The sequence below is a fragment of the Oreochromis aureus genome, linkage group 10 (genome assembly GCF_013358895.1).
Source record: "Oreochromis aureus strain Israel breed Guangdong linkage group 10, ZZ_aureus, whole genome shotgun sequence".
NCBI lineage: Eukaryota > Metazoa > Chordata > Actinopteri > Cichliformes > Cichlidae > Oreochromis > Oreochromis aureus.
Window position 1 is genome coordinate 5,783,110 of NC_052951.1, and position 18,194 is coordinate 5,801,303.

Consider the following 18,194-nt stretch of genomic DNA (forward strand, 5'->3'; position numbering starts at 1 on the left):
ACCATACAATAATACATAGAGAGAAAAACCCAACAATCATATCACCCGCTAGCAGCAAGCACTTTGGCAACAGTGGGAGGGAAAAACTCCCTTTTAACGGCAGAACCAGGCTCAGGGAGGGGCAGCCATCTGGCGCAACGAGTTGGGATTAGTTTTAATAGCTACAACTAACAACTAACATATTTTTAACTAACTTTTTAAAATAACACAAATAATATCTGAAAATCTATGACATACAAGATTCGAACATGGGTCTCTAGTGGGAATGGTTGAATCTCTATAACTCCATAGCTATGTCATCAAGACCAACTACCTTTTTTTTTTGCTGCACCTCCTTCCCAGCCAGTCCTGCCTACCTAGTCCTTTTGTCTTTCCTTACTGTCCAGCCTCATGTACTACTCACTATAAGCCTTTTCCTTTGCCTTTCCCTCATATGTCTTTGTTACAGTTAGGCAATGCAAATGTGAAATAGACATAGTGAAGACACCAACACTATTATCACTATTTATCACAATTGCAACATTTCAAAGACTTGTTTTTGCTATTTTGCTTGTAATTTAATTACTTCATCTCTTTTTTGTTTTTATATATGTTGGCCCTGTGAACTGGCGACCTGTCCAGGGTCTACCCTTCCTCTCGCCCTATGGTAGCTGGGAAAGGCTCCAGCCCCCCCACGACCCTGAAGGATAAGCACAATAGAATGGATGGATTGAATGGATTGATTTTTTTTAGTTGTTGTATTCCTTTTTATTGAAAGCCTTCTGTTTTGGGCTTGAACAACTCATTCAGTGTCTGAAGTGGAAATGCGAATGACAGTCACATCATCTGCAAATGCAACATTTGCAATAATCACAGCAATGGCTAATCTTAACAAATTTTCCAGTTTTCTACTTATCCTCAAACTTCCAGGTTTTAAGTCCCCAAAACAGAACAATGAGCAATATGAAAAAGTAGATTCACTTAAGTCTAACTTAGAGTTAATTCCCACAAGACTTAAAATAAAATAATTAAACAACCGAAAACTGCAGGAGTAATACCCTCCATCCACTACACATGAGACTAGTGCCACCACAGCAACTCTTCAGGAGTGTGATAATTGTTAGAGCTTCAAGGGGCATGTGAAGCAATCCAACAGTACAGCATGGATTGGAGGGTAACAAACCACCATTTGGACAGATCATGCCCAGCTCTTCTGCACAAATAACTTTTGCACACACACACTTCAACTTAATTTGCTTTTAAAGCACTTTAAACAGCTTGCTTCATTCATCCATTAACACAAGTATTTTTTTCTATGCTGTTTCTGTGTGCCTTCTGTCTAACACTGACACACATTCATAGTTCAGTAGATGCCCAAGGATATTCGGTATGCAGACTGGGATCAAACCACCAATCTTTCGGTTAGTAGGTGACCTGCTCTACAATCTGAGCACCAGGCATCCCAAAAGCCTATTTATCTCTTCATTTGGTGTCAGACATATTGCAACTGCTGCATTTCTATTGAAAAAAAAGCTAATTACATAACCAGTGGATAATCTGGTTCCAGTGAAGGTAAAGGACAAAGGTGTTGCAAAAGGATTTGCCTTTACTATGTCATCTCCGTTAAAACCTAACCGTGTCACAGGATGTACCAGCACCTGGTACATATTTTAGCAGTGAGCAGGGGAAACAATGAGAGAAAAGTGAAGGTGGTCATCAACAACAACGATAAAAACAATGGCAGATACAACAAAACTTTAGTGCACCCTTTAACACTTAGACTAATGCCTCAGGCAGAGGTACTGATGGAATGTGATGGCGAGGTGAGAGGAAAGAGAAAGGCTATTGACTGGTATCAGCAGGAAAGTGGTCCTGAGGGAGACACCATTCTCAGTGGGGCAGCTCGAGTGTCTAGCTGTCAAATGGACCATAGAACCTTTCAAGTACTCTCTGCTGAGTATAGAATTCAGCTTTGACCACCGGACTCTGTGATAGTTTGACTCCGTTAGAAACCATTAAACTTTTGAATTGCCTGCTATCAACACAGACATCAGGTATTCATACTTTTTTCAGGCAAGTAACTTCCTGTCCTACAACCCTGGTCTCTAAAGAATCACCAAAGCAATCCACCACAGCAGACACATACACAAACTGTGTATTCTGAAATACGTCAGCTATTATGGATGTGAAAAGGACAGTTTAGATGCTGCTGTGTGATTTTTACACATTAAATTACTTATATTGGAGATAAAGTATCTAAATTTTGGGAGCGGGACCACGCCTTCAAACACGCTCCTTCCGGTTATCATCTATTTATGTTCACCCAGTTCTATAAGCTGTTTGTTCTCATTTACGTGCTACAACCTCCCTCCCCTTTTCAATTCTTTAACTACTTCTCTTCTATTTAGTACATGGGGATCTGCCAGGCCTGGGAGCCACTGCCAGTCCCCTTCGAAGCCTTCCCTAAACCGCAGCTCAATTCATGTCCAAGCCATTCACCTTTATCTACTAAAACGCTGTTAAACCTCAAATGAGGACGTGGGCCCAGTGAGTGAATTATGATTAATGGACTTTACATTAGCAGTTTTACAAAGCTTTAATTCCTTTCTTGTCAAGTGGAACATTGTCTGAAAGATTTTTCAATAATGACAATAGTGACTATTTATTTGATGAATCTAAGAACAATCCAAATGATGTATACTGCTCAAAAATTAAACAAGATGCTGAAAACACATCACATCTCAATGGAATAAAAACAGTCATATCAATTCCATCATCCTCCAAAAACTGCCTGTGTACTTTTGTCACATAAGCCTATGATTGTACACCAGGAGGGACCTAGGACCCACTCCACCAAAGTAGGATCTGGCAATGGGTCCAAGGAATTCATCCTGAACCGTAACAGCAGTCAGGGAGTGATTGTGTAGCCTATAGAGGTCTCTGCATCCCTCCATGGATATGCTTACTTAGACCATCACTTACTTAGACCAACAATGACCCACCACCAAACCAGTCACGCTGAATGATGTCACATCATTTATAAAATTCTCCATGGCTTCTCCAGACCCTTTTACGTCTATCACATAAAAATCTGCTGTCAAAATCTCTGAAAAGCACTGGGCACCATTCAGGTAAAAGATGCTAATGAGACTTCACAGTGTCAAACAGTGAGCACAGAGCTCACTAGAGGATGCTGGGCCCTCAGGCCACCCTCATGAACTCTGTTTCTGTTTGTTTGGTCAAAGACACACATACCAGTGGCCTGCTGGAGGTCATTTTGAGAAGGCCAAAGAGAATGACAATCTTATTTACAGTTAAGCCCATAATTATTCATACCCCTGCCGAATTTTGACTTAAAGTTACTTTTGTTCAACAAGCAAGTTCTTTTTTGAGCAGAAATGACACAGGTGTCTCCCCAAAGATAATAAGACGATGTACAAGAGGCATCATTGTGAAAAAAAATATTTCTCAGGTTTTATTTATATTTTAGCAAAAAGTATCATGTCCAGAATTATTCATACCCTTCTCAATAATCAATAGAAAAAAGCCTTTATTGGCTATTACAGCAATCAAACGCTTCCTATAATTGCAGACCAGCTTTTTGCATGTCTCCACAGGCATTTTTGCCCATTCATCTTTAGCAATGAGCTCCAAATCTTTCAGGTTGGAGGGTCTTCTTGCCATCATCCTCATCTTTAGCTCCCTCCATAGATTCTCAATTGGATTCAAGTCGGGACTCTGGCTAGGCCACTGCAAAACCTTAATGTTGTTGTCTGCTAACCATTTCTTCACCACGTTTGCTGTATGTTTTGGGTCATTGTCGTGCTAAAATGTCCACTGGTTCCCAAGGCCAAGTTTTTCTGCAGACTGCCTGATGTTGTTGTTGAGAATCTTCATGTATTGCTCTTTTTTCATGGTGCTGTTTACTGTGATTAGGTTTCCTGGTCCATTGGCTAAAAAACACCCCCAAAGCATTAGGTTCCCACCACCATGTTTGACAGTGGGGATGGTGTTCTTTGGGTTGAAGGCTTCTCCATTTTTATGCCAAATGAAGGCAACATCATTGTGACCAAATAATTCAAGTTTTCTTTCATCTGACCATAACACTGAAGACCAGAAACCTTCTTCTTTGTCCAGATGAGCATTTGCAAAGGCCAAATGAGCTTTTGCATGCCTTAGAAGTGCCTGGAGAAGTGGCGTTTTCCTTGGTCTGCATCCGTGGAACCCAACAGTGTCCGTTGGACTGTCTGCCTTGAGACATTGCCACCAGCAGAGCCCAGATTCACCAGAATGGCCTTGGTGGTGATCCTTGGATTCTTTTTCACCTCTCTCACTATTCTCCTGGCCAGCACAGGTTTCACTTTTGGCCTCCGACAACGTCCTCTGAGATTTTCCACAGTGCGGAACATCTTGTATTTTTTAATAATACTTTGCACTGTAGCCACTGGAACTTGAAAACATTTGGATATGGCCTTGTAGCCCATTCCTCACTTGTGAGCAGCCACAATGCGCAGCCGCAGGTCCTCACTGAGTTCCTTTGTCTTAGCCATGAATGTCCACAAACCACCTGCAGAGAGCTGCTGTTTTTCACCTGTTGAGTTGATCAAAACAGCTATTTCCAATTAATCAGGGTAATTAGGATGCTTTAGAACAGCTTTGACTATTTGGAATGGTATGGAACTTTGGATTTTCCCAGAGACTGTGACAGTTTGTAAAGGGTATGAATAATTCTGGACATGACACTTTTTGCTCAAATGTAAATAAAAGCTGAGAAATATTTTTTTCCACAATGATGCGTCTTGTACATCATCTTATTATCTTTTGTGAGACGCCTGTGTCATTTCCAGTCAAAAAATAACTTGCTAGTTGAATAAAAGTAACTTTAAGTCAAAATTTGCCAGGGGTATGAATAATTATGGGCTTAACTGTATATAGCACCTTTCATTACATGAAAATCAGTGTGCTTAACACAGAAAATGAAGACATAAAGCAAAACAAAACATGTAGGCCTTTGTGAATAGAAAGGTTTTGAGTCTATTTTGGAATCTATGCATAGATGCAATTCATCACAAGTCAGCAGACAGCTTGTTTGAAAGAACAGTACCACATCCTGTTCCTCCTTGCACAAAAGATCCGAGACCAGCTCTCATAGTTTATTGCCTGTCTCCTGGAATCTTCTCCATGTTCTTGAGGGTCTACTGGAAGGCATAGCAAACCTTCTGGCAATGGTACACATTGATGTGCCATCCTGGGAAACTTGGACTACGTGTGCAACTTCTGTAGACATTACCTCATGCTACCAGCAAGAGAGACTGACCCGAGCCAAATCCAGAATTTGTAAAACAAAAAAAAAAAAAAAGAAAAGAAAAGATGATGGGAAAAGAAAGCACCAAAGCTGCTGAAACTGACAACACTATCTGCTACTTGACTACTGACCAGATCCATATTCCAGAAGTTTAGATGAATTGATGTTCTACTCTCTTTTAAAAGTGTTCCTTACGTTTTTTATGAACAGTGTATTAAAAGCTGTGGCAGGTTACGCTTCTTACTGAATACTCTGTACTACTGTCGACCGGCATGGAATTACCAAAAATAGAGAGGGCATAGCCTAATATTACAGGGCGATCGTGGCTCAAAGAGTTGGGAGTTCGCCTTGTAATCGGAAGGTTGCCGGTTCGAGCCCCAGCTTGGACAGTCTTGGTTGTTGTGTCCTTTGGCAAGACACTTCACCTGTTGCCTACTGGTGGTGGTCAGAGGGCCTGAGGGCGCTAGTGTCTGTCAGTGCGCCCCAGGGCAGCTGTGGCTACAATGTAGCTTGCCATCACCAGTGTGTGAATGGGTGGATGACTGGATGTGTAAAGCGCTTTGGGATCCTTAGGGACTAGTAAAAAGCGCTATACAAATACAGGCCATTTAATATATGAAACAGGAAAAGACCGCTGTGTAATCCATTTATTTCAACAAAGTAACTGTATTCTGAATACCACCATTTTAAACGGTAACTGTAACTGAATACAGTTACTCATATTTTGTATTTTAAATACGTAACAGCGGTACATGTATTCCTTTACTCCCCAACACTGGGTACCATACAATCTTAACTAACTGGTCTACTGTAATCTTTTTACTAAAACTGCACAGAGTGGTGTCTAGACAGCAGAGCTCCTTAAGCTAATAGCTAATATTACAACAGTGCTCCACTGAGTGCTTTCAGATACTCAGCTGCCATCTCGTACTTTAATGACTCTTATTAGTCATCCAGTCATGCTACACTGACACTGATGCTGTGCTGGAAATGTGGCCAGTGCCACAGACCAGTGATGTGGGAGTTGGTGTTAACGGTGATTGTTTTTATATTTATATAACCTGATTAATACATAATGATTATGATTCTTTTATTTTCATTCAGCTGTGTAATTTAGACTGACATTTAAATTCTAACACTTGAACTGGAGCCGTGTCTTGCCATTATCTTGCACTTTCAGTATAGTATTGTTTTTTGGCTCTGTAATAATGAAATATAACTTACCTTTAATCTCAGTGTATTGTGATGGTGTCAAAGGCTAACTGTTTCTCAAATGTGTATGAATTATGTGCTGTGGAGACATGTGGCTGCTTACAGTGCTGTAAGAATAAACACGCACATACACATAGAGACACTCATTCACACAGTTCTGAAAAGTCTTAAACACGAAATAAGAATCGTTCTATAAAACCGAACACAAAAAAACAAAAACACAACAAAAAAGAAGTAACAGGCATCTATGGTTTTTTTTAGATGCTTTAAGCAAAATTTAGACTTATAACAATAATAATAATTTTCTCTCTAGCTCTCAGCGAAGGCGGTCGCACTTTTTTTCCTCCTCCTCTCCTCTCCCTTAGCTTCCCTGCTTAACCTCTTGTGTCCCTGTCTAGTCTCGTGTTTTTTGTATTACTTTTCCCTGGAACACTCTCTCACAGTCTGTTCTCTAAAACCTAAAAGAGAATTATGGATTTGATCAACTGGTCTCTGAATGCAATTGACACCCCTTCTCAACGAGAAGTCTGGGCTCGGGTGAGCCTGAGTGCTGAAGATATCTACCTATTTGGAACAGGTTTCTAATAACAGGGTTCTTGCTGATCAGAGCTGGCTTGGCCTTGGCTTATCGAAGAATTAAGGAAGCGGAACTGGCTGTTCAAACCCCCACAAGGCTGCCCGCTGGGATTGAAACAATGGGACGAGGCGTGAGTTTCTCAAAAATGGCTCATCGGGTGCAGCACGGATAAGATCTTGGAGAACCCCACGGCTGCCGTGAATACTCAGAACAAGACCTCTGAGTGCAAACTGGATTACATCTGGAGGGGTTCGCCCAAAATAACACCTCTGAGCGCAAATTGGATCACATCTTGGGACGCGCACTGTGGTCGTGAGTTCTCAGAACCTGCCCTTTGAGCACAAGAATGACAACATCATGGGTGTAAGTTTGATAACATCATAGAAAGCTCACGGCTCTCCAACGGGAGATTGAGAGACCAGTGTTGGACTGTTAGAACAGCTTTGAAATTCATATGAGTTGTTCGCAATAAAGTTAAAACCACCATCACTCATGCGGATACCCCTTCGGCTCCAGCTGCGGTCTCAAGGCTGGAGCTGAGCAACAACACCCTGATAACGACTGTGTTTAGACTGTTCTTCCCTTTCTATGCAAGGCCACCTGGGTTGGCTGGAAGACTGTTTACTTAGCCTGGCAGGGCGAAGGACACTGTCTCAGCTGAACCCTGCACATACACACACACACACGCACACAGACATATATACACATGCTGATATACACTCATCCCCCCTCCCCCCTCCAAACGCCTTCGACGCTTATTCCCTTCCGATGCTGACGGTGGATCATGGAGACCAGCGCATAGGCTGCAGGCCCGGATGTACTGTCGACATTGGCTGTCTCTCACCCTTTACCCACCCCTGTTGCTTGTCATGTGTTTCTTTGGTGTATTAAGAGTTTTTTTCATGTGCTATGTGCAGAGGTGTTTTTTTTCTGTTCTCAAACTGATCTCCCTGTTGGAGCTCAGTCTGGGGGGAGTTATTTTTTTCTCCTTATCTTTCCTCATGTTGTGCTTTTCCATGTATACCTCTCTGACCTGTCTTCCCCATGTGATGTTTTTGTGTAATGTATGTATGGTCAGAGGGTAAGGTCGGCAGCCTTAACATGAAATTTCCCCTTGTGGGACTAATAAAGGTATATCAAATAAAGTATAGTGTGGTGATACTATTTTGCTGATTTGACTGCAAATATTATTAATATTTGGAAATTTGGATACAACTTGCCAGACTGATTTAAATTTAACCAGTTTAGTATGAGCAAAAATGCTGAATCCCCAAAATAGTTCAGTAAGATTTAAAAAAAAACAACTTTTGTCCACCTTATTATTAACTTAGTTTTAGCGATCAGATAGAATACCTAAGCTTTTTCCCGCATAGAGAAATATGTGATGCAAAAGGGGATAAGGACTGGTATTTATGCAGAGCTTTTTTTAGTCTCCTTGAATTCCCAAAGAACTCTTACACTACAGTGCACAAACATTTTATTCTATGCAAACAGTGCTTGAATTTCCTTAGCAAGAAAATCATCAGCATTTAAGCAATTTTAACCAGTTATGTTAATTAGAGTCGTATTTTCTTGAATTTATAGAGTTTACATGAAAATGGAAAACATAGATTACATAATAAATTACACAAATCAAGAATTGAGTTTACATTTGTAGTTACCCACCAATGGGTGGCACTTGTTTTCCATCTTTCCATCACTGAGATCTCAGATAGTTCTAACTAGTAACTCAACAGCATTTTGTCACTAATCTACATAGTTACAGTTGATGAAAATGTTAATTACCTGAGTTTGCAGTTCCCTGGTTTCATGCAAGAAGCTAATTATCCCTAGCCCACAACCTTTTTACTGAATCCCCTGCCAGCTGCAGCAGTGTCTGCAGCTGAGGATTAAAAAGACATAATGGCATTATGCTAATGTTGTGATATTGCTAGATTGACATTTCTACTGATTAGGATTAGTGCTCCTATCCATTTTCCCACCCACACAGCAGTGGCTTAAAGTCTCTCTCTCTGCCATGAAAACATGCTTTTAACATTGTTGGTGTCAGGGGTAATTTATGGTGTTCCTCAAGTGGGCTTGTTTCAGTGCAATTAGTGTATTTTCTTTGTGTATTGAGTGCATGCCCTGAGCTGTCTGCCGTCTGGAGATGTTTGAGAGAAAAAGAGAGTTTTCCTGTTTCTGGGTTCTCTTTTCTTTAATTAAGATTTTTAACAAGGATAATCACAAGTTTGTTCAATCTGTTAAGTTGCAAATGACCATTTAAAAATTTACCATTATCCTATATTATCTTTTCAAAACATGTTACAAACATTAGTTTCTGCAACTAGATTACCATATTACTATGTCATATTTACATTATTAACTGATTATCTGAGTTGGTAATCTTGACTGTGCTGCATTGGGTCAGGCATCTTGTTTACATATTTACAGAAAAACATATTGATACCTATAACCTGTACAAACATAGCTGGATTGCCCAGGTTTGTCTGGCCTCCGTGTTTTGCTCACTTTACTTCTTCAGAAAAAACATTTAACATTCTTGAAAAAACAACCAGGAGCTTAAACGACTTGCCCTCGGCTGCTGCCACTGCCAAAGCTGTTTAACTTTTTTGGTCAGGTCCACAGCGGCAGACTGTTTTTTTCTTCTGAAATGAGTACAGCATCATATGTCATAGAGCTAATCGAATTGAATTGAAACATTAACACATGCACTGTTTTTTTTTTCTTAGTAAGTAAGTAAGTAAGTAAGTAAAATTTATTTATATAGCACTTTTTAAGACAAAAAGCTGTTACAAAGTGCTTCACATGGGAATGAAGGCATGTCAAACAAACAATATAGCATAATAATAACAATAATATTCTTTTGCTTTGTTTCTTTCTCTACAGGCACCCATAAATTTGTGACAGAGGGGGAGCACCTGATGCTCACAGCCATCACCAAAGAACAGTCGGGATCTTATGAATGCATTGCATCTAATGACATCTCAAGCCCGGATGTCAGGACAGTGCAAGTCACCGTTAACTGTAAGGGTCAGGCTATCACACTCTCAGGCTATATAGGACATCAAAGGGTGGGAGGGTGCAGAGTGAAACTAACACTGAGTGAGGACAGTTGAGGGCACAATTTCGATTTGAAGAAACAGTCATATGAAAACATATGACTGGTATTTTTTTGTTTTCCAGATCCTCCCTTCATTTCTAAAGCGAGGAGTACAGGTACTTCAGTTGGACAAAAAGGAATTCTGCAATGTGAAGCCTCTGCTGTCCCAAGGGCAGATTTTGAGTGGTACAAAGAAGACCGCAGGCATGTTTCTCCCCTGAGCTCTATGATTTCTACATGCTCTGAATTGTTTGACCTCAGTATTACAGGCCCACAAACACACGTGTTCTGCTGTACGCTGTGGTCTTAGTTCATTCGACATGATCTTTGTTGAAAATAATGATGTTCACTCATATCACTGTTTAAAATCATGTTTTTGAGATAAGATAACTTATGCCCTGCATTCTTCTATCAGTGGACTACATCACAATTTAATCACATTATTGGAAAAACAGTTAGTTAGATAATTTGCACAAAGTCATGGTTACCAAAGGAAAATTATTTGTTTCTCTGTAGTGTCAGTAGGGTGCTGGGCTCAAATGTTTAGATAATAATCTAATATAAAGTAGCTTTTTCCAACTAATGACTTGAAACTGGAAATACATTTATGAGACGAGTAAATAATCTTATACAAACAATGGCTATGGTAGACTGTTAAATGGTCCCTGATAGTAACAGCAGCATTTCCTGTCCCTATAAGATTAAATGAGTAGTGATAGAGAGGAGTGATAAAATAAATGTAAAAAAAACAGCGAAACAGAAGCAAAGAAACGGGAAATGCAATGTAGGAAATGGAAGGTGGGCTTTTAAACAAATACATCCTGTCACGGCTGCAGCGGCATATGTGTGGAGTTATAAGAGATGGACCCAAGTGCAGGCACTGGCATTACTGTGAGTGAGCTTTATTTTCAAACGGTGAACAGAAGCAGACATAGCAAGGAAATAACATAAGAAAAACCTAAACCAGGAAAACTAACTAAATAAACCTGAAACCATAAAGCATAGCTAGAACACAGGGGATGACACGCAGAACAACAACGAGCAAAGGAGAACACACACTATGGCTGTATCCCAATTCAGGGTCTGCAGCCTTGGAGGACGCAGCCTTCGCGGTCTACAAGGGCCGTGGCCTTCAAGACCGAGAAGGCCAGAAGTGTGAGGCTTGTGAAATCGAACGGTCTATCCTCTGTCGCGCTGCCCAGGTTGCCATGATACTAACCGCTGGAAACGTTTCATACAGCATTGTTTCACAGAAATGAAGAAAAAATCTTTTGTTCATTTGTTTGTTTGTTTTTATATGACGTTTGTTTGATTTGATAAGGATCTGGGGCTGAGACGACAGGACTGTAAAAACATGATTGTTGGGCTTCTTTTCTGTACTGAACAGTCATTTTAAGATTAGCTAGTAAATAACAATTAGCTAATGTTGTTCATGAGACTAAAGTCATCTCACTTTGATCATGTAAATATAATATGGCCAATATTAAATTTATTTTTATAATAATCATTATTGAACTCTGTGTCAAATACTGAGCTTCATTCAAGATTCAAGTTTCAGTTATTTATATTTCCTATCACCTTAAAACACTGGAATGATAAAATTATTTGAACATTACTTAATAAGACTGATTCAGGACAGACAGTTATTTTAAACTTTTCTAGCAGTCCTTCACAAACAGGGAACAGTCTGTCTATTCTCTCCATCTGTCAGCTGCTGCTGGCTCTTCCTCCTCCTCTTCCTCACACACTGCTGAGTTTGTCCTGGTGGATCATCAGGGGTGCAAAGCCTCACAGATGATGTGTAGCAGTGGGTCCCTCAGTCTGTCCTCACTCTGGACACTTGCAGTTGTCACACATGAAAATAAATTGTGTGATAAGCTGCAGGATTCAAATATAAGTGTAACTTTTAAATACATATTCATTCTTTTATTACACAACCAGAGAGAAAGAAAAAGAGAGAGCGTGCAGGACAGACAGACAGGTGACAGTCTCAGGTGTACACACTGCTACAAGACAGCAACAGAGAAGGAGTTTTGTGTTTGTGTTATTACGAGTGCTAAACAAGAAGAGTTCCCAGATGGTACAGTGGCCACATGTGTGACTCCTGTGATTAAAGCATCTTTCTTTCAAGTGAACCGTCAGCTCGTTCAAACAAATGTTGCAGTCCGTTTGGCTCCACACCACGGAACAGAGGCAGCAATATAACATAGCTAACATTAACAGTGGAGTGGATCCTGCTTGTGCCGTGATACTCGGGACTGAAAACCGAGCAGCATTCACTGACTCTCAGCTTGTTGGATTTGTGTATTACTGACTTTAATTACCCATAAAATCATCACATTCTCTGTAAGATTAAGGTCAACTATTGAATGGTGTATATTTTAAAGTAAAGGCTTTAAAACCAAGTTGACGCTAAAAGTTATAACATCACTAATGTCACATAACTTTGCCAACATGTGGTCAACAGTAATGTTTTAATGTTCTTCATTATTAAACATTTGCACATAAATAAGTGACGCAATATTCAGTACTTATTTTTAAATGTTTACTCTTCAGCCGCCCCGCTTCAGCTGTCCCCCATTTTTTTCGGCAAAATTATCCACACCCACCGCCGCGCTATGAATTCTGGGATATGTTGGGCCATAAAGGATACACTGATCCATCCTTCAAATCCGGGGAAATAAAGGACGCATTTGTCGCATCTTGAGCAGCCTTCGAATTGGGACAGCCTTCTTTGTGTCGCTGTGACGTAATTGGCCTTAAAATGCGGCCTTCAAGGCTGCAGACCCTGAATTGGGATACAGCCTATATATGCACAGAGGGAAACAAGGAAACGGCAGACAGGCAGGGAACACAGCTGACACTAATCAGATGAGACGAGACTGGGAGGAAGCAAAACAGAATACACTGACATAGGACACGGGCTTTCAAAGTAAAACAGGAAACACACAACAGGCACAAAGACCTGAAACGTGGGGCACGAAGGCACAGAGTAGACATAACACGGAACACAGGGGAGGCACATAAACAAAACCTAATGGCTAGTAATCATGATATACTAAGGAACTAGGGTGCTAGAAATACTGAAAACCAAAACCAAGAGACTAGCAGTGAAACATTATGATGAAATCAAAGGTCAAACAATAGTACAAACTCAAAGCACTGGGTCGCAGACAAGACCGTGGCACATCCACAGTTACTGCAGTATCTGCAGGTATTCAGGAGAGCATGAAAACAGGAACATTCAGAGCGTTTTGCTTTGCATCTAAAAAATGTTTCCCTATCTTTTAATCAAGCATATTTTATGAGTGCATTTGCAAGAGTTACAAATAAACACATTCTCTCAGAGATTTCAACTGTTTTTCTGTTTCTTATAGGCTCCTCAATGGACTAAACGGAGTAAAGATAGAGAATCAAGGGAAACAGTCAATGCTTATCTTTTTCAATGTCTCAGAAGAAGACTATGGGAACTACACTTGTGTTGCTATGAACACCATGGGAATCACTAATGCCAGTATAATACTCTATGGTAAGAAAAATATGTTCCTGTTACGTTGTTCACTTCAGTGAATTAAAGAAAAAAGAAAAAAGTTTTGTTTTTGTCAGCGACCACTTCTTCCATATTAGCAGCTACACATAAAAAATCCATTCTGAAAGTAACCCACTGTATGTTATTCATTGAATTACCTTTTATTTCCACCGATTGCCAGTTTCCATGGTAATTCCAGCACCAAACCGCATGAACATTTAAATTCTAACTAATGATAGTCAATACTAGAGCACTGATCTGAATAACCCTGATGATGAATCACATTTTGCATTATTCTCTTGCAGGTCCTGGTGCAATGCATGATGTGAACGGGGCTATTGCAATATCACATTGCTCTGTATGCCTCCTGCTTACTGTAACCTCAGTCTACCTTCTCAAGTTCTAATGTGAAATGCTACAACCTTGGAGCTTCTCTCAGAATTGAAAACCAAGAACAGACTTTTAGTCCAGTAAGGAGAATGGAAACCCAAGATTGCCAGTGGTCCACCCTATTTTTTTTCTTTTTCTCTGTTGTTTTTCTTTCCTTTTTCTGGCTTTGCATCAGAGTCTGTTCTCTGTTGGCTTGTCAAGAGTGAGAAGCATCAGCCTGCAGAAGCAAAGATTTTAAATAATGCACTAATTTGATGATGGTAGAACTTCTGAGTTTGTGTCTCCCCCAACCTTTTTATATGTGAACATGGAAAAAGAAAAAAAAAATACATGTAACTGTTGATAGTTGACTGTTTATTGCCCAATTCTGAAGTGTACATTCAGATTATTATTATTATTATCGTGTCATGTCCTGTTCAATATCTGTACAATAACATTAAGCTTTTTTAGGTAAATGATAAAAAGGGAAAAATGCAATGTGATTGTTGAATTTTACTGTATTTTTACAGTTGTATGCAAAACAGAATAACTGATCCTTCATTATAAACAGTTCAGAACAATAAATTATACACCATGATTTCTCAGGCAAAGTCCTACACATAGTGCATCCAAATTTATATTTTCATTGTAGTGTGTGTAAAAATTGTACAAATGTGTACAGACAATACCTGCACTGTTGTTTTTCAAAATGCATATGCTTATCCAATGGCATTTTTGAACTACCCAATAAGAGTGCCATAGCAGCTTCATGACATATTCATACTGATACACTGAAAGCTGATTTTCATACTCACTTGCGTGAAGTATGATTTAGGAGGGAGAAATTGGTTGTTGTGCTGCTTTGTTCTCTGCAGACAGAAACAGAAAAACCCAGAGTTCAGTGTGCTGATGGCATCATTAGTGTCCAACCTGATTCACAAAGTGCTGTGGCTAATTTGGAAAGCTGCACTTGTTACATTATATTATGGTTTTATGATCATTATTATTTAATTTTCTAAAGTTATGGTTAAAAGCTTCAGATTATATAAAATAATTTAATAGTAAGATATTTAAAAAATGCAGGTAGCCATTGTACCATTTTAGTCCCCCTTATTTTGTTTAGTCTCAAGAATCAACTAAAAATGTCACTGAGACCTTTTGTTTCCTCACTACACCAACAAGAGGTTCACTCTGGCTTTCGATTCAAAATAATACTCTACAAAAAATATGTATTTAAGAGCCATTTTAAATAATTGAACCGCCTTTTAAATGCTTCTGCAATGTTTGTCACTTTTAGCTATGCATAATATAATCACGTTCAGAAAAACAAGATAGTGAGTGTGAGAAAACATTGGCAGTGTTAGCACTAGCAGCATTCATTGTAGTGCTGCTACTGCTAGCAAATATTGTATTACATGTCTTTACTGACAGGGTATTAACTTTTTATATCAGACCTGGCTGGCTCTTGCATGGCTCTTGGGCTGCTTATTCAGTCCATTGGTTCTCTCTGACCTGCCCACATGAGGCCAATGGGAAATTATCATTCAAACGTAAAGAAGGATACATCATGCTTTTGTGAATTTTGTGGAAAATCACAAAGCTGGACTCTACTGCAATATCCAGCTTGGTAAAAATTGTTTTTGCTTTTGCAGCTTTGCTAGAAAGGTTTCCGATGTCCATCCCTGCTCTGCATTGGTACAGCTTTGCTGTAAATCCACTCTACATAGAATGTAGCGTTTTAACAAAACATGGACAGAAAGTATTTATTTGAATTCAGGAACACAACAACCTGACTGATGCAACACAGGAATGGACACTGCTGTGAAAGCAACAAGTTTTTAACAGGCTGGGATGGAGGGATGGAGCAGTCATGGCCAGGTTTGTCATCTTCCACAAAATCACAAAATACAGAACATCATTCTCTGATGGGGAGTTTATTATAATGTTTAGTGATATGCCCTGAGAAAAATGAAGCATTTGAGAATGTCCCCCTCTCCAAGTGAATCCCAAAAGATAGATTAACCTCATTATAAGAAAATCAGGATAGTCATTTGAAAAACAAAGCAGATATTGGCCAAGACTCTGGCCAACAACTGTGATGTCCACAACACAACCAAGTTCCTCTTTTTTTATACACAGAATAACAAAACTGTTTCAGATTGCAGAGCAGCTGGCAGCAATGCTGATGCTGAAAACTGATGGCCGTCCAAATCTGACAGGAAGAAATGACTTTTGACAATGGACTGACATGAACCCAGAACTGAAACTGGTGTTTTTGCACTGTATCATTCACCAAGAGGTGTTGTGCGAGTCAATGCTAAAAAATTAACCATGTTGTTGATGTAACTAAAATAGTTAACTTCATCAGGGTGAAAAGCAATGAATCACAGACTTCAAATCAGTATCAATGCTGTTTTTTTATTCTGCTCACAAAAACGAGAACTTTCCACACATACGAAGATATTCTCAGATAATGCTGGTTTTCTTTTGCATGTGAACAAACATTATTTGTGATAAAGTTGAACAAAACTAGAAACAGATAATCTGTCTGCTATCCTTTGCATTTCCTTCTCATTTTAAAGCTGACACAAGTGCACCCGTTCAAGCCAATAATAAACTAAATATGTCTCATAGAACAAGAAAAAAGACCTAAATAACTGCAAAAAAACCTACAAATTAGCAATAGAACTTTGTTAAAAAATGCACATTTTGTTCCAAATTGCTTTCAATAATGTTGAATAGTTTTACATTTGAGTTCAGTTCATTGGTGCAGCCCACCACAGCAGTCATAAATTCTCATGTGGCCGGTTGGGAAAATGAATTGTCCTCCCCTGTTCTATATCAAAGCTACATACATACAGTGTTATTTAGATAATTACATTACACTGTTTCGCATATTTGTTGTGAAATATTGGAAAGCTGGATAAAATTCTTCATTTTAAAAACTGAAAGAACTTTTTTGTGCTTATCAGCCCACTGATCATGCAACCACAAAAAGTCAGCTTGAATGAATGGTCTGTGTAGCTGCTATGAAGCTTTCTTCAGGTGTTGTGAATGTGTGCTTTTAACCTGGTTTGCCCTGAGATTAATGGCAGATGCTGATCTCAAAACTGCAGGAGTAATGATTTGATCTGTGGTTGGTGTATAAAAAGAGTTTCTGTCAATTTCTGACAGAAAGTATACTTAGAGCACAAGTGACTGCTAATGTGACTTTTTTTTAATGATCCAGTTCACTCCTGTGATAACCTATGAGTAACAAATGTGTTGATGACAAAGGGAAGAGATTGTGTATGTGGGAATGCTCTTTTTTTGTCACATGTTCTGTGCTTGTGATGATGGTGAAACAGTCAGATCTCACATGATGTGATTTTCCCTTTTTAGGGGTTTGCAAAAAAAACCAAAACAAAACAACGACCAAAAAAAAAAAAAAAAAAAAAAAAAAACACAGACAAGTGAGATACAGATGCCTGCAAAATTACAGTTTAGGGGTTGCTGTCACAATTTCTAACCTAGTTAGAACATGACCATGATAAATATTGATGTCAGTAAGCTTGAACCAGTTTGTTTAAAATCATTATTAAAAGATAACTAAAACAGGAGTCTACTTAAGATGTATTTTTGCATGACACAATGAAAACAGTACAGATTTGTTTTGTTTGTGCACCACATTATCAATATACTAACAGAAACAAATCTCTGGTGGAATCCTGACCGATTGCCGGCTGATGGGTGGCCGTAATGATATCCCCCATCTGTGACGTGGATGATGCAACCCTGAGCAGTAATCAGAATCAGAATCAGAAGACTTTATTTATCCCCAAGGGGCAATTAACAAACAACCGAGCAGCATACGTTGAAGATAAGGACAATAAGAACAGGCAATAGGAGTGAAATAATAAATACACAAGACTATACAGTATATACAGTTTTAAAATTACACAGTTTTAAAATTAAAGTTGACTGAAGGTGAATAAATAACTGCAAGTGACTAAAAGTGAATAAAGTGTCAGTAGTGTAAGAAGAGTGTAGTTTATGTTTATGGGTGTGGGAAATGTTCTTATTGGCTGGAGTTAAAAAGCAGAGTGGCTTTGGGGACAAAGGTGGCTCTCCTCCTCTCAGT

General features: G+C 39.2%; 1 protein-coding gene across 1 annotated transcript in view; it reads left to right on the top strand.

Moving 5' to 3' along the window:
• The window catches only part of opcml (opioid binding protein/cell adhesion molecule-like), a 221,210-nt gene extending 206,558 nt beyond the window's left edge, over positions 1-14,652 (top strand). Inside the window, exons 4-7 of the mRNA XM_031740840.2 lie at positions 9,963-10,100; positions 10,260-10,380; positions 13,554-13,705; positions 14,011-14,652. Coding sequence (XP_031596700.1) covers positions 9,963-10,100; positions 10,260-10,380; positions 13,554-13,705; positions 14,011-14,111 — 512 coding nt within the window. The 3' untranslated portion in view covers positions 14,112-14,652. The remainder of the gene's footprint in view (positions 1-9,962; positions 10,101-10,259; positions 10,381-13,553; positions 13,706-14,010) is intronic.
• Positions 14,653-18,194: the final 3,542 nt, after the last annotated feature.